The sequence below is a fragment of the Octopus bimaculoides genome, chromosome 28 (assembly GCF_046866305.1).
Source record: "Octopus bimaculoides isolate indiv1 chromosome 28, ASM4686630v1, whole genome shotgun sequence".
NCBI lineage: Eukaryota > Metazoa > Mollusca > Cephalopoda > Octopoda > Octopodidae > Octopus > Octopus bimaculoides.
The window spans coordinates 6,261,873-6,285,791 of NC_142955.1; the positions used below are offsets into that span (position 1 = coordinate 6,261,873).

Below are 23,919 nucleotides of genomic sequence, written 5' to 3' on the forward strand. Positions count from 1 at the left end.
CGGTGAGAAGCTGCCCGCAGTGTGACGAGTACCAACATCCATTACTGGCATGTACGGGCTTTCAAGTATGAGCCAAACTTCAATTACTCCATCCACGCTGACATAAATATAGGGGAAATGTGCTTCAGTTGTTAATTCTGCAATGCTAAAAAGTGGGCTGGGAGACACCTGGAATGTGCTGCTTAAATGGTAAGGTCAGCTTGCCCCCTCTTCCAGAACCACCACAGCCTTTGAAGGAACTACTTACTGGTTCTCCCTCAAGGTCATTCAAATTCCTTCAAATCATCAGGAATTACAATTGTGCATTTCAGATGACTTCTTTCGGGGCTAATGTTGTCACAGACAGTAGTTGGGTGCCTACTTTCAAGGTCCAGGGACAAGTGTACCATCTTATTGGGTCGATCCAGCCACTAGAAAATTGCAAGCCTTCGTTCCTTCAAATTTACTTCATTTCCAACTACAGTAGGCAACTTGATGTGCAATTTGGCGTTATTCCACCACCTGCAAACACTGACGCTGACACTTTTGACAGGGACGTTCTACTCAGTCTGCAAAACCTGCTTCATGAGCACAACAGCTATATTCGCAGTTTCAAATACGCCTTGCAAACAGCCCCTTCACCAAACTTCACCATTGTCATCGATGCTGACAAAAGACCTTCTGGGGAGCACGCACCCCGTTATAACACTCCTTCGTGCAATGAAGTGGCTGTACTTCTCTATGGTGAAGAGCACAATAAGTGAGACATACTTATTTAAAGCCGTGACAGTCGTCTTCAACTACAGCTGATACAGTATGTGCGTGTCTTAAGTCATCCACATTGTGGCCCCTGGTGAAGACTCAAAACTTAACATTAACATGTGTGGTCATATGTGAGGTGACATAGCATCAGCAGAATTTTCTAACACTCTCCTTGCACTTGGCGAAGGCAAAACTCCCTGTGACGGAAAGGGTAATGCTGCCATCGATTCTCTTTGTACCATTGTTAATACGCCTTCTGATCTCATGGATGCAGTGTTCCCAGATCTCCAAGCAAATTATCAGAATATGGATTGGATTGGCCAAAGGGCTATTCTGGCCCTGAAGAAAAAAAACTGTTAACCATATTAATGATCAAATGCTAAAACTCATTCCTGGGGATTGCTATATATATAAGTCTATCGATAGAACTCCTGACCCTGAGGACGTTATCAACTATCCAATAGGGGTACTAAATTCCTTTGAGCCCCCTTGACTACCCCGACACATTCTGAAACTTAAACTTGGTGCCCTTGTAATGCTCATTCGAAATGTGGTTCCACCAAAACAATGCAATGGTACACGTTTGATCGTTAAGTCCTTACCTCCCGATCTAATTGACGCCACAATAATCACATGGTGCGGTCGAGGCAACGTTGTGCTCATACTGAGGATGCATCTTTTCCCATCAGGAGCAGACTTACCTTTCACATTTCAGAGGTCCCAGTTTCCAGTCAGGCCATGCTTTGCAATGTCAATTAACAAAGCACAGGGGCAAATACTGTCTGTTGTGGCAATACGTTTGGGGGCAGCAAGAGTGATGCTTTCGCTTTCGTTCCACAAGGAAAAACAAAAAACGTTGTGTACAAGGAGGTTTTATAGGATTATTTTGCTTCCTAATTTTATAATTTTTTCTAATTTCTTTAAAATTTTTGCCTTTTCGTCAGTAATATCTAAGTAGGTGTAGTTTAATATTCATTGCAGTGCACTTGACACTCCCAACAATCAGCTGTAAAAAGGTTGATTCTCGCGGTGTTACAAAGCTTCATTACAAATCAGACCCTGCTCAAAGATCAGCTTTTCTTTCTCACCAACCCCCATTTGGTGGGCATCGGAGGACCATGGACATGTTACTATCTCCCTTCTGTACGACTCTCAAACAGTCAACAATATGACAACATTTACATTTTTAGGCGGTTCCCTGCAATTACTTCACACTTCACCAACACTCACACACACACACACACACACACACACACACACACACACACACACACACACACACACACACACACACACACACACACACACTAGCTGAATAGTCCATCATTGCCTGGCAATTTTTACAATAGAATGTCTTGTATAAATTTTTATTTATTCCATGTTAGAGCATGCCTTCCCTGACAGATAGGCCTCTTGATCAGGACAGATTTGTGCAATTTTTCACCAAAATACTTCGTTGAGGATATTTAAATTATTTACGTATTTGTTTGACCACTTCACATGACTTTATTCATTAAAACTTCAGTAGTTCTTACAACTTTGGTTGTTGTAATGCTCTGCTTTCGTTTGTTTAATAGAAATTCTTCCTCCTAATGATTTTGCTTTCATTTCGTGATAGCTATCATGCAGAAACTGCTAGCTTACAAATCCTGTTTTCTGATTAGGTAAAATTGATTAAACTTTGAACCTCAGTAACATTTTTCTGCAATTTTTCTGGAACAAATAAATAACAAAATTTAACATGGAAAATTATTTCAATATACCAAATTTGAAAATTTTGACGTAGTTTTAAAATCTCACAATATGTGACAGCAACAAGGAATATCCTACAAAAGTAGAGAGACACACAGTTATAAGACGTTACACACACACACACACACGTTCACAAATGTGCACACAGGTAATCATGAGTTCAAAATATAATAGACATGTATGTTTGCATGTACATATGTATGTATATATATGTATGTATGTGTGCGTGTCAGTGTGCGAATGTTTCTTTGCAATAGACAGCAGAAAAGCCACCTGCTTATTCTCACCTTAAAGCTACGTATTCCTCATACCCACCTGTGTGTGTGTGTGTGTGTGTGTGTGTGTGTGTGTGTGTGTGTGTGTGTGCTTTGTATCTATGTATTTACGAAAGTATGTGTGCAGCGTCGCCTGTAAATGATATGAACTTATTCCGTTCTGTTTTTATTCTTGCAACTATACTTTCAGAACTTCCTTTTCCACTGCTAATCAGATTCCTCAGCAAACAGAAACTGTCTAGCACTTTTAGGGAGCCTCCTGGGCATTCTGGGACATTTATTTCCCATGTGCTCTTATTATTTGTTGCTCCTGTGCATCTGCTACATATATACTCTACTTACTCTTTTAACCTGCCTCTTTTGTGAATCCATGGTCTGCACTCAGTACACTGTATGCAATTTCTACCCACACCTTTTCTACCTTTACTGATGGAAGCAGAGATCTGTCAGTTTTCTTTTGCTTTTTTTTTTAGTTGACTTTGAGGCCCTTTGATTCTAAGTTTCATTTCCACACCTGGAATTTCCCTTCTAATTCAGTTATAAGAAAGAGGTGATTAGCATAATTCCTATGGGAGGCCAGCCTTAAACTCCTCTATTATGGCCTGGAGAATTATGATAAATGGGAGACAACTGAAAATTGTGCCTTGATGAACTCCTGGTTGCACACTAAACTCATTGCTATACTCATTGTTGACAGCATGTCAGTACATGGCTTTCATGGCCCTCATAACCTCCGTATCTATCTGTAGCTTTTCCAGAAATCACTAGATCACAGACTGAAGGATCCTGTTGAAAGCTTTCTCCAGGTCAACAAATGCTAACCAGAGTGACCTTCTTGTAGTACATACATACATAAACACACACACACACGTGTATATATATATATATATATATATATATATATATATAAGGTGCAGGCGTGGCTGTTTGGTAAGTAGCTTGCTTAGCAACCACATGGTTCTGGGTTCAGTCCCACTGTGTAGCACCTTGGGCAAGTGTCTTCTACTATAGCCACGGGCTGACCAAAGCCTTGTGAGTGGATTTGGTAGATGGAAACTGAAAGAAGCCCATCATATATATATATATGTGTGCGTGTGTATATATATATATATGTGTGTGTGTGTATGTTTGTGTGCCTGTGTCTATCCCCCCATCATTGCTTGACAACCGGTGTTGGTGTGTTTACGTCCCTGTAACCTAGCGGTTTGGTAAAGAAACTCATGGAATAAGTGCTAGGCTTACAAAGAATAAGTTCTGGGGTCGATTTGTTCGACTAAAGGCGGTGCTCCAGCATGGCCACAGTGAAATGACTGAAACAAATATAAGATAAACAAAAACAAGATAAAAAGACAACCAGAAAAAGCACATCCTGAAAACGTAGCACATACAAAGTATCAATAAGACACTCAGAGAAGGAAAGGAGTGGTTGTTTTATATTTCGAGCATAGCTCTTCTTTGAGAACAGGAAACAGGGAAGTCCAAAGGAAAAGGGAGAAGGAAGAAAAATATCGCCAACAGTTGATGTGTAATTACATGTTGGAATGACCAGAAGGACAAAGAGAAAGTGCTTTCTGGGACAGGAGAGTGTGAAGACTGGTTGGTATGTATGTGTATGTGTGTGCATGCACACATATGTGTGGTGATGTGTGTGTGGCAGTAACTGAGTATGTGTGTGTCTGTGTGTGGTGGTAACTGTGTGTGTTTACGTGTGTGTGATATTAATTGTGTGTCTGTGGTATTAAACGTTCGTATGTGTTTGTGTGAATAGTGTGAGTGTGTGTGTGTGTGTGCGCACGCTAATGTCATAGTGAGCAGCTATAGTGACAGGTGTGTGTACACATATGCTTGCAGCCACTGAAAAGTTTGTGCTCTATTGTGCTCTAAATACGGTGATGTACCCCCGAAATGGCCATAGGTGTTTTGTGTTTCTAGTCCGACCTATATTTGTAATCCTTTGTAAATGATGTTAAATTATGGATTGACTTTACCGAAGTTACCTGCTGGATGTTGGTTTAATGTATCGGCTTGTGTGCCTTGATTTTCTTGGACTTAAATAACGTTGATGGTGAAATATGGATTTTACCTTGTTACACATTGGATGTTGTGTTATTATGTTGTCCCGTGTACTTCGGTATTCCTGTGTATGGATTTTACCTGCTAAATTTGCTGTCCTGAGGGAAGTAATGAACTTTCGTACAATTTAAACTTAAACTTCTTTTATTAGCCATTAATCTCAACGAATGAACGATTTTACTACGTTTCCCTATGTATTTATTTTATTTTATTGTTTTTTTCTATATAATTTTTTTCTCTATATATATATTTTTTTATTCCACTATATATGTACCGCTATCGATTTTATTGATATGTATAAAATTTTTACTTCCCTTTACTACTTTGGGGTTTTGTGGTTTATGGCTCGATGACCTAATGGTTTTATTCTGCAATTAATTTTATATATATATATATATATAATGAGTTCTATGAAAGCACGTTGCTCCAGTCCACTCAGCTGGCAAAAATGGATAGTACTGGATTTCTAAGGGGCAGCCTTGTGTGATGTTGAAACTCTCTGAGGACTACATTAAGGGTACATGTGTCAGTGGAATGCTCAGCTACTTGCATGTTAATTTCACAAGATGGCTGTTCTGTTTGTCAGATCAACTTGAACAATTGATGTCATAACCAATGAAGTGCCAGTTATGGGCTCTCTTGATGGTATTGGTGTTATAAACATAGCAAGGATCTAATAGTCAAAGAATTTGATTGTATTTTGATCATTGAAATAGAGAAACATGCTGAGTGAATTAGATCATCATTTATTCTGAAATAAAAATCTGTTGAGAAAAACAGCCATTTTGGAACAGTTCATCTTTGATATGTTTAAATAGATAACAAGAAACAGTTTCTAAAACTATTAATCCTTTTTATTTGTATATTTTTGTTGAAATACACTGCTAGTGTTTCAATTAGCTTTGAAAATAATGAAAATTTAGTAACATAACTTTGTCATTATCAAACAACCGTTCTGCCATGGTCGACTTTGCCTTTCATCCTTTCAGGGTCAATAAATTAAGTACCAGTAAAACACTGGGGTCAATATAATCGACTTAACCTCTCCCCCCAAATTTCAAGCCTTGTGCCTATAATAGAAAGGATTATTAAACAATTGCTTGGGATATGAATTTACATGGAATTATGATGGAAGATCACCTTGAAATAGAAAGTTTGCATTATAGAACTAGTGATGGCATTCCTCTGTCACAAGTGAACAGCCATCATCATTACATACATGTATATGTGTATATATATATATGTGTATATATATATGTGTATATATATATATATATATATATATATATATGTGTGTATGTGTGTGTGTGTGTGTAGTTAAGTGTATGTTTGGTCATTGAGTGACCAATGGTTTTGCATGTACAAAAGACATAGCCCCATAGACGTCACATCTCGTTAGATCCTAAAGCCAAAAACAAATTTAACTCTTTACCTTTTGGGAGGCAGCAGGAACCTGTTTTGGTCATTTGATCAGTAAGTCACCAAATAATAGATACTCCAGGGTCTTTGAGGACAGGTTATCTCCTTTAGACTTACACACACACACACACACACACACACACACATGCACAGGCAATATGCCTATTTATTCTTTTAATCTGCACATGGTTCTAATGTGTCATGAAAAAATTACCCAAAACTTTGATGAACTGAACAAATGTGAGCTCTGGATCATCAACATCAACCAAACTATTGACCTTTTTGCAGTCCCTCTCCCATCAGCTTGGTGTTCTCTAGGTGCTTCAATCACTAACCTTGCCTTTGAGTCCATCTTCCAGTTGAAGGTGGCTGCCCTTGAGCAATTGTTGAAAAATATTGAAGCTATCGAACCCCACCAAGGTTTTTACATACTTAGGAATTACCTCTTGATCTCTAAGCTTCTATATTTACTCAGTCAGCTCATCTTACCGATTCCCATCGTGCTGCCAATGCTTCGACAACCTAATCTTTGAGAGACTCAAATGCTTAGTCAATGTCAGACTCTCTCCAACATCCCACGATCTGGCTGCATTGCCCAAGCGATTTGGAGGTCTTCGTAAGTGTTCGTCCCTCTCTCTCTCTCTCTCTCTCTCTCCTGCTTCCTTTCCTCCACCCATGCCTGCTCTACCCTGGTGGGCAACATTCTCTCCTCTCCAGCATGGACCAGTTCCAACAGGGAGTTGGATGAAGCTCTCCAATACTGGAGGGAATTGGGCTTGTCTGCTCCTGAGAAGGTGGAGGACTGTCGGAGTCTGAGAGCTTGGGACAACATAATTTTGAAGGCCACCTTCAACTCCCTCTTCATCCTGTTGGACCAGTTTTCAAGATGCCGCTTACTGTTTGCTAGTACCAAATACTCAGATGACTGGATTGATGCCATCTCCGTGGCTAATGTTGGTGGCCTACTCAGCTTGGATGAACTTCGTGTCTCCATTGCCCTCAGAGTGGGAGCTGACATATGCACAGGTTTGATCTGTTGTTGTGGCAGACTCCTAGATTCCACAGGCCTCCGTGGCCTTTCTTGCTGGTCGCTTCACATGTCATATGGAGTTGAACCTGATACTCAAGAGGAGCTTGGCTCAAGCAAACATCCCCTCCATCTTGGAACCATCTGGATTGTCCAGATGTGATGGGAAGAGACCTGACAGCCTCACCCTGTGCCCCTGGTCACAAGAGAGATGTTTTGTCTAGGATGTCACAGTTAGTGATTGCTTTGCTTCTTCTCGCATCCTGGATGATGTGGTCAGGGCAAGATCCACAGCTTCTGCAGCCGAGTGGAACAACCATGATCTGTCTGACAACTACATTTTCCATCCTGTGGCATTTGAGACATTTGGTGGGGTTGGACCACTTACTGTGAGATTCCTGTCTTCACTGGCAACTTGCCTTGCAGAGGTAACTGGTGAGGCTCATGAGGGCGCTTGGCTGTTCTAGCACATCAGCCTTGCCATCACCCACTACAATGCTGCAAGTGTGCTGGTATGTCTCAATCAATAGTCATTAGAAAGGTTTCCCAGTGCCCCCAACTTTTCAACCCAAGGTGGTGAATTGTTTTCTTTTTTTTTGTTTTCCTTTTTTCTCTCTCTCTTTTTTCTTCCTTTTCAATTTTTTCAATTGTGTTCTCTGTTTTGTCCAGTTTTCTAGTTTAATTTTGTAAAATGATAAACACTGTGAAGGCAATAAAAATTTTAATCATATTATATTTACTATAAAATTAATAAACAGATTATAAATAAAGTCATTTTTAGCATGCAAATAATTAACTCCATGTTTGAAAATTTAAAAATAATGAAAATTGACTGTTAAAATATTTTTATTTTTGTCATCTGCCTTTTCTGAACAGCACTACTACATGATTCATTACTGCTCATAGTAAAACCAAAAAAATTGACAAAAATTTGAGAATTAAAATTATATATCTTTTTTCTAATGGATAAAATTTTATGAAACCGTTACCAATATATTCCTTTAACATTTCTCTTTCATATTAATATCAATATAATGATTCTTAATCAAAATTAAAAGAACGGTGTAGATTCAAAGTGTCAATCATCATCATCATCATCATCATCGTTTAACGTCCGCTTTCCATGCTAGCATGGGTTGGACGATTTGATTGAGGACTGGTGAAACCGGATGGCAACACCAGGCTCCAATCTGATTTAGCAGAGTTTCTACAGCTGGATGCCCTTCCTAACACCAACCACTCAGAGAGTGTAGTGGGTGCTTTTACGTGTCACCCGCACAAAGGCCAGTCAGGCGGTACTAGCAACGGCCACGCTCAAAAACGGTATCTTTTATGTGCCACCTGCACAAGAGCCAGTCCAAGAGCACTGGCAACGATCTCGCTCGAAAATCCTACAAAGGCCAGTCAGGCGGTACTGGCAACGGTCACGCGCAAAATGGTGCATCTTATGTGCCACCCGCACAAGAGTCAGTCCAGGGGCACTGGCAACGATCTCACTTGGCTTGCCAGGTCTTCTCATGCACAGCACATTTCCAAAGATCTCGGTCAGTAGTCATTACCTCGGTGAGGCCTAATGTTTGAAGGTCTTGCCTCACCACCTCAGCCCAGGTCTTCCTGGGCTTACCTCTTCCACGGGTTCCCTCAACTGTTAGGGTGTGGCACTTTTTCACGCAGCTATCCTCATCCATTCTCACCACATGTCCATACCAGCGCAATCGTCTCTCTTGCACACTACAACTGATGCTTCTTCTGTTCAGCTTTTCTCTCAAGATACTTACACTCTGACGGGTATGCACATTGACATTACACATCCAGCGGAACATACTGGCTTCATTCCTTGCGAGCTTACGTATTGCACCTGAACATCTGCCACATACAAAAACTAACTTTGTAGTTAACCTGCCTTTGATATTGCTGTACCTCTTATGTGTCCATAGCTTGCACCGGGTACATCTTATAGAGTTACTACCTACTCCTTTACTGCATACTGAGTAGGGCCATCTACCTGAAGGGGTTTGTGTTTTATCTACCTTCTTACTTATTAGGATTTTGGTTTTAGCTAGGTTGACTCTAAGGCCCTTCAATTCTAGTCCTTGCTTCCACACCTGAAACTTCTCCTCTAGTTCTGAAAGTGACTCCATAATTAGTGCAAGGTCATCAGCATAGAGGAGCTCCCAGGGCAACCTGTCTTGAATTCCTCTGTGATCGCCTGGAGGACTATGATAAATAGGCGGGGGCTGAGGACGGAACCTTGGTGGACCCCTACCTCTACCTGGAATTCATTACTGTACTCATTTCCAACCCTCACCTTACTGGCAGCATCTCTGTACATGGCTCGCACAGCTCTCACTAACCATTCTTCTATCCCAAGTTTCCTCATTGACCACCAGATAAGGGATCGGGGGACCCTGTCAAAGGCTTTCTCCATGTCAACGAAAGCCAGGTACAGAGGTTTATCCTTGGCTAGGTATTTCTCCTGCAACTGTCTTACTAGAAATATGGCATCAGTAGTGCTTTTACCTGGCACGAACCCAAACTGCATCTCATTTAATTTGATTCCTTCCCTAATTAGTTGGGCTATGACCCTCTCCGTAACTTTCATAACCTGATCTAACAGCTTGATGCCTCTGTAATTATTTGTATCTAAAGCGTCACCTTTACCTTTGTAGCAGTTGACTATGGTGCTGCTACACCAGTCATTGGGTATGACTCCTTCATGTATCACCTGGTTCGTAATACGGGTGACTAGGCTATAGCCGACACTGCCAGATATTTTGAGCATCTCTGCAGTGATTCCTGATGGGCCAGGGGCTTTCCCTGTCTTCATACTCTTAATTGCTTTATCTACCATGGTACTGTCAACTCGGATAGCTGGTCCCTCTGTTGGGTCGACATACGGCAGACTCTCTTTCTCCCATTCATTCTCTTTTTTAAGCAATCTATCGTAGTGGCATCTCCAGACCTCTTTCTTTGCAGCCTCATTTAGTGCATGCAGACACATTTCTCTCCTACGACATCACGATTCTCTCTCACACACTGTCTTGCAACACGAAATACCTCAAGTCTTTGGTCCTCACGGCGCAGAAAATTGGCAAATCTTTTCTTATCTGCTTCCCCTCTGGCTAAATAAACCTGTTGCCTAGCTTCCCTTCTTGCAGATTGGTACAATTCCCTGCTACCACCATTCTTCCAGTCCTTCCAAGCCTGTTTCTTTTGTCTAATAGCCCTGTCTACCTCCTTGTTCCACTACCACGTTACTCTGGGTCGAGAGGGGACTTTACACCAGCCACAGATCTGGTCAGTGGCTCTCAGCAGGTTGTCCCGCAGAAATCTCCAATTGTCTTCCACGTTGTATGATGCTATATCCCCTTCTATTTCGTCAAATGCTTCGAGTAACATGTCTCTAAATCTTCGTCCATTTGGAGGGTCTTTAAGCTTCCACACCCTTCTCCTCCACGCCGGTCTGCTTCTGGGCATCCATTTTGCCTTGATCCCGAAGTTGCTAACTACTAATCTATGTTGTGGGGTACATTCTTCGCCAGGGAAGGTTTTGGCATTTATAAGCCGCCCTCTTTCCCTATTTCTGGCGAGGATGTAGTCGATTTGGCTAGAGTGTCTGCCAGATCGGTAGGTGACTAGGTGACTGGCAGGTTTCCTGAAGTTGGTATTGCAGACCATAAGATCGATTGCATCACAGAACTCCAGCAGTCTGGTTCCCTCCTCGTTGCAGGAACCGAAGCCATAGCCTCCATGTATGCCATGGAAGCCTCCAGCACGGCGTCCGACATGACCATTGAAGTCTCCAGCCACAAAGAGAAGGTCTCTGTCACTCGTCGACGAGGTAGTTTGCAAGAGGGTGTCATAGAATTGGTCTTTCAGACCATCTGGTAGCCCCGGTTGAGGGGCATAGGCTGAGATGACAGTAGCTAATTTATGATGAAGCACTAGTCTGATCTTAAGTATTCTGTCACATACTCTAACGACCTTGATTACCTTATCCACCCATTTCTCTGCTAGAAGTATTCCTACGCCCCCGACCCCGTCAGTGTTCCCTGCCCAGAAAATCTTGTACCTGTGTTCTTTGCCTGTGAGGAACCTCGCAGAACCTCCTCTCCGTCTTACTTCCTGGATGCAGCACATATCCACGCGTCTCCGTTCAAGCATCTCAACAATTTCACCAGATCTACCTTTCAGCATGCCGACATTGAGAGTGCCAATCCTAACAGTATGGGTGTTGGGGGTGTGGGCCTGTAGCCTGGGAAGGGGAAAAGCAGTGTCGTGTACCTGAAAAGAAAGCTTGCAATTGGCAGAATTCATAAGCAAAACAGTACCTACAACCTGCAAACATTACACAAACTTTATGCGCTACCCAAAGGTAGGGGAGGGGATGGTGTGAGGCCACTAGATGGGTTCCAGGAGACAGCCGAGGATGACAGGAATGAACTTCCGGTGGAGGGGGTGAGAGGGCGGGTGTACCACAGCCAGGAGAGAGACTTCATAATCGTAGATTCTAAATATTTGAGAGACAACAATGCTTAAATCGTAATTTTAAAAGAGCAATGAAACCTAAGTAAATAGAATAAATAAATAAATAAATAGCATGAATTTAGGAAGCCGTTGTACAAGGAAAGATGGCTAAGCTTAGATCGTAATTTTAAGGGAAGGAGCGATAAGATTTTGAATAAAGTAAGGAAAATGAATAAGTATGAATTTAAGACAAAAACTGAGTTCAATTGAATTTCATGGAGAGAAGCAGATAAATGATGGAGAACAGACGGGAGTGGGGAAACGCAAAGTTTGAGAAAAATTTTGAGGCTGTAGAGTAAAATAAAGATCTATCTTATCTGCAACATAATCTTGGAGACTTCGTTGTAGTTATGTCAGCGGAGAGTAGATTGAGACAATTTAGAAGGGATTTCTTATTTATATACCCGGAACCTGAATCCTTAAGGAAACTACGATAGAGGGGAGTAGAGAGAGAGAGAGAGACTGATTTAGAGAGATTGAGATAGACAGAGGCATGGCGAGAGAAAGGCATATATATATATAGAGAGAGAGAGAGAGGGGGGGACCAGTCAAACAGCACATCATGATGGATTTATTCTTTGGGCTTTTGAAACAGAATCAAAGAAGGCTGTTTAAACATAAATTGCAGAGACATCAACGCTTAAATCGTAATTTTGAAAGGAGCGATAGAAAATTTTTTGAATAAAGTCAAAGAAAATGGATAAGTACCACAGCCAGGAGAGAGACTTCATAATCGTAGATTCTAAATATTTAAGAGACAACAATGCTTAAATCGTAATTTTAAAAGAGCAATGAAACCTAAGTAAATAGAATAAATAAATAAATAAATGCTGGGCATTACTTCCCGTCAGTTAGCCAATTTGGTCTATACATTTTTCTCTTAACATTTGTTCTACTGCACCAGTTTTTAAATATTTTATGTCTAATGTAGCTTATCACTAGTCAAGCATAATTCAAAAAATAAAATTTGATTTTGATTAAAACTAAATTAGTGAGACTGCTTGGAATAACTAGTGAGACTGCGACAAAAAAGCTAAGTTAAGAATATTATTCAACTATTACCGTTGTTGAATGATATTTATATAAGAATTCTACACATTTTCAACATTTTCTCAGTATTTCTCATGTATTTGTATGCATTCTGTAAAAAATTTTGTTAGGGATTGAGAAATGACTGAGTCTTATTTTAATTATCAAAGAATTAAACATAAGTCCATTAGTGACTGGACTAACATATTTCAGTTTTCATTCTATATCAGTCTGTGTCTATTGGTATTGAAACTAGAAGGAGAATGGTATCAGAATCTTTATCAGGGCTCTTGTATAAATAAATCGGAGTGATTAGTAGTAGAAAAGTTATGGTGATTTCCCAAAATACACTTCATATGATATATGTTTGTGCTGAGAAGAAACTCTTGAAATTCTTAAATGTAATTCCAATTTCATAGATAAATGTAATGACTTTTTGATTAGATGCTCACATTCTTAGCTTTTTCAGCCCAGCTGCAGAACTTATCTCTCATAATTAAAGAAACAGCAAGTATTATCTCCAAGAGCTCCAATAACTACAAGAGAATTGTTTGAAGCAAATAAGGCCATGACATAACGAACTTCAATATCATCAGAACTGAGTAAAGTTTGGCACTTACTGTATAAAGAAACTTGATAAATATCTTTATTTAAATCAGCTATGAAAACATTTTCACCATGTATGGTCAGTGGCCGTTCAGAAATGCCTTGAAATGGTAGTTTTAGTAATGGTAGTGTTAAACTCCTAACTAAATCTCCTCCTCCTCTGTACCAACAAACAACACATTGAACTTTCTTGTCTTTGATAACAATAATGTCTTCACTTGATGTGACACCAATTGCTGAGATAGCTTTGTCTTCAATAATAATTTTCTGACTGTAATCACATGTTTCATCATTGATGTTAAGCACGTCTACATATGAATTAATTCTACATGATTTAACATCACACGCACACACCAGTTGATTTTCATTCTTTTTATAAATCATGTTGTAGTTTCTCTTAGTGTCGATTGTTTTTAAAAGAGACAGATCTTCTTTGAAGAACATTAGTTGTTTCTCCTCATGAAAGACAACTACAAAACATTCTGCTGTCCAACAACATATGTCCTGTGGGACTTTATTTATTTTTCTCTGCTGAATTACGTGACCTTCTGTTGTGGTCATTGTAAGAGTATTTTTAAATAAGAACACAACGGCATTGTTTTGTAATACAACTGGCTTAATATATCTGTACATTCTATATTCCTCTTCTCCAAATGTAGTTAAGGGAAGAGGAAACATTGTTGTTCTATGAGGCAGACTCCTGACTGCTACTTGATCACTTCCTGACATACTATATGCGATGTAATTGCCACATCTCACCTTTAGTCTACCTTTGTAAATTATATCCTCTGATGTGCCTCCTGATTCACTGTTTTCCAATTCCTTACTTTGTTCATGACTGAATTTTTTATTATCTGCTTGAACTTTACTGGAAGGGAAATGAAGAATAGAACCAAACTTCAATAATGACACACTTTCCAGAACATTCAGTTTGTTGTTGTCTATCTGTATTGCATGATATTCAGTCAAGTTAATATGTGCACACCAGTAGATGTTTTTCACTTTCCTCCATATTACACCGTAAGGTACAAGACTTTGCCAAATTTTATGCATTGTCAAATCTCGATTCAGTTGAAATATTTCTTCTCTGTCAGGGGCTGTGACCATGATATATTTTTCTGAGAAACACACACCACCAAGTGTTGTTCCAAGATTTGTGTGGCATAACAGTCTCCCATTTCTCTGAAACATTTTAACATTACCAGGATTGGCTTTTTCAATCACAACTGTCTTACCATCAACAGAAATGTCTATATCTTTTACCTGAACAGAATAGAGGTCAGTCTGTAGTCGGCAAACATGGAATTTTTCTCGATTAAGTTTGAACAAGCCTTCAACATATAAAGATGTTTCATTATTTCCAGCAAACCTTGGACCATTACAGTTAATATTGTTGAAATAGAATTTGCATTCAGAACGTTTTTTATTCAAAAATATTTTCTTGTATTCACCAGTTTGCGACAAACAGACAACATGTGTATGTGAACTGGTGGCATTCCACATAGGAATGTACACATAAATACCATCATTTGTCATACAGTTGTATGGAAAAAGGTGATTAAATGAATGTAAACGTTCTCCATCAGAGTTTAGAAAATAGGTAAATGCATCACCACAGACAACAATGATATCATTAGCAATAACTGTAATATGTGAGAAGTCACTGGAGGATTTGATCCCAGTTAAGTCTATTTCTTTCTCTATTTGAATGGCTGACTGTCTTTCATTGATATGGATCACAGACAGAGTATATTTCTCAAATCTCTCAATACCATGGTCACAAACAAATAGATTGTCTGACAAAGAAGCAATACAATTATAACATTTTTCTGTTTGGTAAGTTGAAAAGGACAATGGAAAATCTGTCTTTAATGTTAAAAGTTGGTTTGTATCAGTTGTAATAACCAGTGTGTTTGACTTCCAGCGACACATATGATGAAGGAGAACGTCCAGATGGATTGAGTCAAGAAGTTGACCATCAAAAGTTACTAATTTAATGCTATTATTATTTCTGTCGTATACAGCAATTAAGTTATTTTCAGTAATAACTGAACATTCAGCAGCCACTGGCTTTTTGTCTCCCAAACAAAGAGGTATCAAAAATTCTTGTGCTTTATCGGAAACTGTCAGATCCTCGATATACAATGCAGAAGTCAGCATTTCACTGACACAAATCTTTCTGGAGAAAACATCTAATAAGTCAAGGGACATATTCAGCTGATTATTTGTAACGTAATCTTTCACCACTAAATCATGGTCATTTATAGCAAACATACGGCTTTCATCGATCAGATAAATAAATTTTTTATCAATACATCCACCATACAGAGAATGTTGAGCTTTGAAACAGGAGTGTAAGGGACTGGATCCCATTTTTGATGAAGTATTGTACACAAATATATTCTTCTTAGCAACAATTAATAGATTCAGTGATTCATTTTCTATTGTTAATGATTTTATCAAAAAGGGAATATTGACTGTAGAAATTATTTCACTTTGGTTGTGTTTTTGAACTGATACAATGTCTAAATGATATGGTTTATCACAAAAGCAAACAATTCGACCTTCACTAAGTTTACAGGCCTTTACATAGGAATGGCTTAATGATATAATTCTAACTCGTTTTGATAAATTTCCAATAATCCATAATTCTTTCTCAAGTGGTAATGTCACTCCCATTTGGCTACTATCCCATCGGCATATATCTGTAGCTAAGGATGGCAGAGAGAATGTATGCACAACCTGTCCTCTTTTAGAAATATATAACAAACACTCACTATTTATATCAGACACAACCACCTGTCTGTTCGGCAGATGATATATTTGAGAGATGAGAATTTTCTCATTTTCATCAACAGCACTGTATCGTATATTTAGATTTCTGATATAAGGACTTCTTGAGTGTAGACAACAATTTGACCATTCACGATAATTGTAAAAAAGGATCTTGTGGAGGTTAGAGTCCACTGCACAAATAGTTCCTTTGACAACTCCAATAGTAGAGACAGTAGCTGAAGGAAGTTGCAGCCACCATTTAACTTCTCCATATATATCATAACATATGACAATTGACTCTCTACTGTAGAAAACATAGAAGTAAATTTTATTGGTGAAGATATGATGAGGATAGCCATTGAAATCAAGATGCCTTTCGAAAAGCTTTTTGCAGTGAATTGAATAAAATACCAGTTTATGTTCCTTCTTGATTACAACAACAAAATTGATTGGAGTTGCAGCAATGCTGACATCATAATGTTCTAATGAAATTTTGTTTTCAATAACAACTTCATTCTCCTTAACCAACAGAATATGTACCTCTTTGTTTTCCTCAGTGGTTAGAGCCAAAAACTTATTGGATACTATATGACACATTTGAATGTAATGAGCATGGACGTCTATCATGGGGCCTTGGTTTAGTACTGGACAATCAGCAGGGCATGTAATATATTGAATTTTCCTGTTTTCTTTAAACAGAACAAGAAATGAGCTTGAGTCCAATCTACAAAAGTCAGTAGGTTGGAACTGGAAAGTTAATGATTTTCTCCAAATTTTTGTTCCATTATCAGCAAATAATATAGCTTTTAGATTCCAATAAGTAACTAACACAGAAGAGCTTGTCATAGGTAGAATCTTTTTAATATGGTAGGGGTCATCAATGTAAATTTGATTGTTCAAAACAGGGGCTTGTTTCTGCTGTGAGCAAGTTAACCTTGGCCAAAAGTCTTCATTTCTCCCAACAACATGTCCAACACCGAAATAATCAGAAAAGAAAATATTTTTGGTGCTTACAGAAAAATATCGAGCTTTTATCCCAATTTCTCTCTGTGATACACTACCTGTAGATGAAATCTTATAAATGATATTTCCTTGGAGAACATAAAAATAGTTGTCGTAAACAGTGAGGTCAGTTGGAGCAGTGAGAGAATGGCTATATAACTGAAATAACTGTTGACCTTCAAAATTATAACAAGCAATTCTATTTATGTTGGCAAATGTTATTAACATACTATCATTTGTTCCTACGGCGATATTTGTAGGGTCGTCTTTCAGACTGAATATGCTTTCAACTGTATTATGAACCCAGTCTACGAGATATATTGTTTTACTAAACAATTTGATACCTAAAAAGGTACAATTCTTCACATAAAAAATTTTGTTAAAGCCACAATGAAAAGTTTTCATTTGACAACTAGAAGGATTAATAATGATAATTTTTTTCCTGAATGGGATCGTTGCCATAACAGTTTGTTTATCAACTCTGGTAAGGTCAGTGACTGGAGAAGGACTATGAACTACATTGCAGTCACCATCTGTTGTGGAACAAGATAAAGTCATCAAATGTAGTGAATATGTCACTATTCCGCCCTCGATTGTGACAATATTTGAAATTGTGTTTGGAGAATCTTTATCTGAAGCACTGAAATTTAATGTTCTGGGCACATCCGGTGAGAGTGGCCGAAACTTTTTCAACGGCTTTTGCATGACAATGGTCTTGTGTGAGAAAGAGTTGCTGTTTGTGTATAAGTCAAAACATTGTTCAAGAAAAGAGGCAACTTCTTTCTGAACAATATAATCATCAGAATTGGTTTTAAACAATCTGTTTATTGTGTGAATAAGATCTTGTATGAAAAGTTCTTTATTTAATCCTTCACTTTCTAAGTAACTGCAAAATTGATCCTTTTTGTTTTCCAACATTTTCATATTGTTTGCACATTCATCGATTGTTAGCTTGTATCCAGCTTTGGGCAAAATACTTGGTACTTTAACTATTTCCTGCTTTTTCTGGTCACCTTTTTTATGTCTATTGTTTCTTAAGTCATGGGAATATTGCTTCTGCAATTTTTGTGAATCTTCATCTGAAACTTCATCTGAAACTTCATCTGTCAAGGTTTCAATTTCATCTTTATGCTTATGATAATATGTTAAAGCTGTTTTCATTTTGAGTGATGATATCTTGAAGCTGTCTTCCTCTTCCTTTAATTTAAAATTCATATTAGGTGGCAAGCTGTCAGAATCATTAGCACACCTGAAAAAATGTTTTTTTTTGGTATTTTGTCTGTCTTTTTTCGCTTGAGAAGACATGTCAAGCTAAGTAAAAGCAGATCTATAATGAAATATGAACAAAATCAACATTTATTTTCTTGAAAATATTCAAATCTGAAGAAGATATTTACTTCATAATTTTCAAGCATCTTTTATCTTTTTCTTGTTTTAGTCTTTGGACTGTGGCCACGTTGGGCCACCACCTTAAATGCTTTAGTCAAACAAATTTTAAAGCCTGTTACTTATTGGTCTGTCTTGCCAAACCGCTAAGTTATGGGAATGTAAACAAACCAACACCACACACATATGCAAACACACACACACACACAAATTTTCACAGCAATCACAAGCTGGATATGCCTATTCATCTCCAACAATAGAGAGCAGTTGCCATATTTCATTCCATAGCAGCTACCTCTGAAGAGTGCAGGGCTACATATTCGGACTATTACCTAACACTTCTTTGAACCCCTAGTGCAAAACCGATTGGTAAGATCGGGCATAATGAATACATAAAGTTGTGCACTTTGATTAATATATTGTCAATGTTCAGTACCATATATTAGGTAAAGGCCTCATGGAGGCAAATTGGCTGATGCTGGTGGCACATGAAAAGCACAATGACGAATAACAGAGAGCTTTGGCATTATGTTGTGCTTGAGAAGAAGACCCATTAAGCCAAGTAAAATTGCAGTCGTGGCAGATACTGGTGTCCCGCAAATGGCACCCATGCCAGTGGCAATTAAAAGCACCCATTATACTCTCAGAGGGGTTGGTATTAGGAAGGGCATTCAGCTGTAGAAACCATGCCAAATCAGACTGGAGTCTGGTGCAGCCCTCCAGCTGGCCAGCCCTGGTCAAACTGTCCAACCCCCAACCCATGCCAGCATGGACAACAGACAAGAAATGATGATGATGACGATAACACATAACAGGCTTCTTTCAGTTTTCATCAACTAAATCCATTACAAGGCTTTGGTCAGTCTGGGGCTATAGAAAGCATTTGCCCAAGGTGCCACACAAGGGACTGAATAAAAGACCACATGATTCAGAAACAAGCATATGTGCCTTTATAGAGTATAAGCAAAATAAAATATGAATTTTTTCCCCCACTCAATGCAGTGCCCCAGCATGGTCACAGTCAAATGACAGAAACAAGTAAAAGATAAAAGATAATTCCATTTATAAAGCAGTCTAATCAACATTTAAACAACTTTTCATTAGAAAAATAATTAGAAATTAGCATTGATGAGATAAAAACATTATAAATCATAGAAATGTATAAAATATTGTTAAGCCACTTAGCCTAGTGATTATGATGTTCTGCTCATGACTGTAATGTCAGGGGTTCAATTTTTGGACAGGGCAGCATGATGTTTTTCCCCTGAGCAAGGCACTTCATATCACATTGAGCCAGTTTATACAACTGGAAAATAAACAAGAATCACCTCTCTCCAATGAATTCACTCCAGTACCTTTCTTTTTAAGCCTGATACTTATTCTGTCAGTTTATTTTGCCAAAACCACTAAGTTACAGGACATTAGCACAACAACACCAGTTGTCAAGCAGTGTTGGGGGACAAACACAGACACAAAGGCACACATATACATACATACATACAGACAGACTAGTACAAACATGCTATCTTTAAGATAGTATATTTTACATTGATATTATACCACTGTATCACATATTACTATAGTATATATGCATAAGTATAAACATGGCCTGCAGGTGGGAATAGAGTTTAATGAAGGGAGGCGTGCGTAGAGTTTCTGAAGATGGTTATTTCACTCTTTAAATGTAGTTTAAGGGAGATTTGGCTGCTATTGAAAGGAATACAAGGTGCATTATTAAAGTATACTGGAATTATTACTGAATATATTTTTCATGTACATTGTCACTGCAACTATTGTATGTTATGCATAGGTTTTCTTTGATTATTGTATAATCTCCAGGTTATTCCTGACATTTTAGTGAGTCTATCAGGTACATTTATTTCATTAGAAAATCCTACAAATTATGCTCTGAAAGTCATGTATCTTCATAATCGTTGTGAGGGGTCTGTATTGTTTGTTCTTTGTGTTACTAGACAAATATTTATTTACTATTTGAAAGTACAAAGTAGTATCAAAAAGTTCCTGGACTAGTTATGTTTAACCATTTGAGCCCGTAACACCAGTTTACCGGTGGATGATTTATTTTTCTCTATACCATAGCTCCACTCTACCAGTGGAGTACATTGGGAAGCCAGGTCAAATAAGGTTCAGGGGGTTAGGGCTCAAAGGATTAATAAAATATAACTTAAATACCTAAGTTTTAATATCATCTCCTTCTAAATAGACACCTTGTGCAGTGTATTACTACATTACTGCCACATTTGGAATCTGGTGGTCCTGCCACTTTTGGAATCTAGCCTGGAAGTCCTTTTCTCTAAGCAAGTTGAGGACCTTCTGTGATTTACTCTGAATCTCAACAATGGTGTTAAAAGTATGGCCTTTGAGTTGCATTTTCATTTTGGGGAAGAAATGGAAGTCCACAGGTGCTAAATCTGGTGAATAGGGCAAGTGTGGAAGTGATACCGTGTTGTTTTTGGCAAGAAACTAACAAGTGAGGAAATCTTGGTGACAGGGTGCATTGCTGTCATGAAGAATCCAATTCTTCCTACTCCACAGATCCGGTTGCTTTCACCAAATGTTCTCCCTCAAATGCTTCAAAACATTGCAGTAGAACTCTCGAGTGACGGTCTGGCCCTGGGGGACAAATTCTCAATGCACAACATCACATTTCTGAGCACTTGAGGCATTTCTTCCAGATTTCTCATTGTCTTCTAGAGATGTTCTGCTTTTGAAGCACCAGTACCACTCAAAACATTGCGTACAACCCATTGCCTTCTCACTATAAGCTTTTAAAGCATGCTCAATGTTTCACATTGGTAATTTTTGTTCCTGTCCATGACAAAATTGCAGACTACAGCATACATGTGATCACAAAGACACAAATTTCACAACTTGCAAAGTAAACACAGTGATGTCACTCAGCACACTGCCCCATGAAGGTCGCTGCTAGCTCTCACTGCACATGCAACCATGTGATGTATTATACGTTTTTTTTTATATGGTATATATACATATCCTTTTCTAATGTACACGTTTTTAATATAATACATGTACATTTATAATATCATATCATATCGTATACATTTACCCATTATATGTTAAATCATACTGTGCGTTTATATATCGTAATGTATTATCTTAAATTGTCAAATATTTTTATACAACTTGGAAACTATGCATGTTTATAATATAGATGACAAATATATATATATAGATGACAAATTGTCTGCACTCTTTGTAATGCTTACAAGCTTTCCTCAGCAATGCTTCAGTATTAGTAAGATGTCAGTAATGAGTGTGTGTTTGACTTTTCAGTCCTGTTGAGCAGATGAAATATGAAGGATAGAGGACTGCTTATAATTGGACTGACTCCTGTGCAGGTGGCATGTAAAAAAAACACCATTTGAGCATGGCTGTTGCCAGTACTGCCGGACTGGCCCTTGTACCAGTGGCACGTAAAAAGCACCCACTACACTCTCGAAGTGGTTGGCGTTAGGAAGGGCATCCAGCTGTAGAAACTCTGCCAGATCAGATTGGAGTCTGGTGTAGCGAGCTGGTTCGCCAGTCCCCAGTCAAACCGTCCAACCCATGCTAGCATGGAAAGCGGACGTTAAATGATGGTGATGACATGTCAGAGTGACGATGAAAAGAGGACAGTATTAGGTGGTTGTGAGATGTGCTAAAAACAACAGCTAAATTTCCCTTTAATCACACACAAAATTTTTTTTGTGTGTATAATTGTATGAATTCCTGAGTGTAGAACACAAATTGGCAAAAATTTTCTGAAAATTCCAGAAAATAAAAAGGATCTAAAACTAGTTATAGGTTGCTTAAACCAGAATACTAGCCTTATTTTATTGACCCTGAAAGGATAAAAGGCAAATCAGCATTGATAGAATATGAACACAGAATATAAAGATGGATGAAATGTTGCTAAGAATTATGTCCAGTGCAAGTAGCTATTCTATCAGTTCATCAAGAGAATTAAAATAGTTATGACAATAATTTTTACAGTTCTATATTAAAGAGATGAGGAATAATGCACAAAAATTTTTACCAGAGTAAAACGTCTGGGCTTCAATTCCTGACTGGAATATTTCTTTGGATTTCAGTACACTTGTTCAGGGCAGTTCCTTGTAAGCGGCTGCCATAAAATGGCTTCTATTCATGTGAGTTAGTTTTATAGATGTGACGGGGAAAACTTGTAAACATTATGCAATGTGTGTGTGTGCATGTATGTATTAATGAATGTGCTTGTGTTTGAGTGTGTGTGTGCCTGCTCATGCATGTGTGCTTTTATTCCTCAGTTTGATTGCCTCTTTATTTCTATCTTCTTCCATCTAGCTTTCACCATCATAATCAAAAGTATTACCATCCCTCTTCCTCACTCTACACTATTCACAAATTTATGTAGGTCAACCACTGCTTCCTACTCAAACAAGTTGTTACTGTTTTCTTTTCTTTTTCTTTTCTTTTCATATTCAGGAGTGGGTGGCAAAATGCTTTTTTGCCAACAACATGGTTCCGGATTCACTCCCACTGCATGGCACTTTGGACAAAGTGTTTTCTTCTATAGTCTTGGGCTGACCAAAGTCTTAGCCTTGTGAATGGATTTGGTAGATGGAAAACTGAAAGCCCATCTATATGATACATAAAAAGGGTAAAACCCCCTTGGACATGAATGACCATGGGATGTACTTAGAAGTTACCCTCTGAGGCACAAGTCCATGCAAGATTATTTATGGAAGACCAGTAGTCGCCTATGCATACCAGCCTCACCTCTCCACACCACCAATATTATACAAGGGAAAGGCAAAGGCATATACAACTTGGCACTAGTGATGTCACAACTCTTTTCTACAGCTGAAGGAACTGGAGCAATGTGAAATAAAGTGTCTTGCTCAAGAGCACAACATGCAGCCAGGAAGTACACAGAGTTCAGGCAGAGGTTGAAATTATACAACAGTTGTGCAATAGATTTTCAAGCAGGATACATTGAAAGATACAAGTAGGATATTACAGTTTGGAAAGCAAATGTGACAATGGAGTAAAAACTTTAAAAACGGTTTTATTAACAATTTTTCTGAGGAGACAGGGTCTACCCACAGTCTTTCTCAGGAAGTGAAACCAAGACTTATTATTATTTTTTTTTCCAGCATGCTTGTTTGAAGTGATCACTGCGGAAACAAACTGTTATGCAGTATGTAAACAAACTGGAAAGATAGCTTGTGGTTCCCTTTCAGACAGACACTCTCTCACAGCAGCATTTGCGACTACACCACCAGCAAACACTCTTCCCCACCAATT

The 23,919-nt window shown here is 38.5% G+C and overlaps 1 protein-coding gene across 1 annotated transcript; it reads right to left on the bottom strand.

The window, feature by feature from the left end:
* Positions 1–8,115: 8,115 nt before the first annotated feature.
* Positions 8,116–22,806, bottom strand: LOC128251161 (uncharacterized). The gene is made up of 2 exons (XM_052977660.2): positions 22,670–22,806; positions 8,116–18,553 (listed from the first exon to the last, which is right to left on the bottom strand). The coding sequence occupies exon 2, from the start codon at positions 18,529–18,531 to the stop codon at positions 13,327–13,329; it is 5,205 nt and encodes a 1,734-aa protein (XP_052833620.1). The 5' UTR covers positions 18,532–18,553; positions 22,670–22,806; the 3' UTR covers positions 8,116–13,326.
* Positions 22,807–23,919: the final 1,113 nt, after the last annotated feature.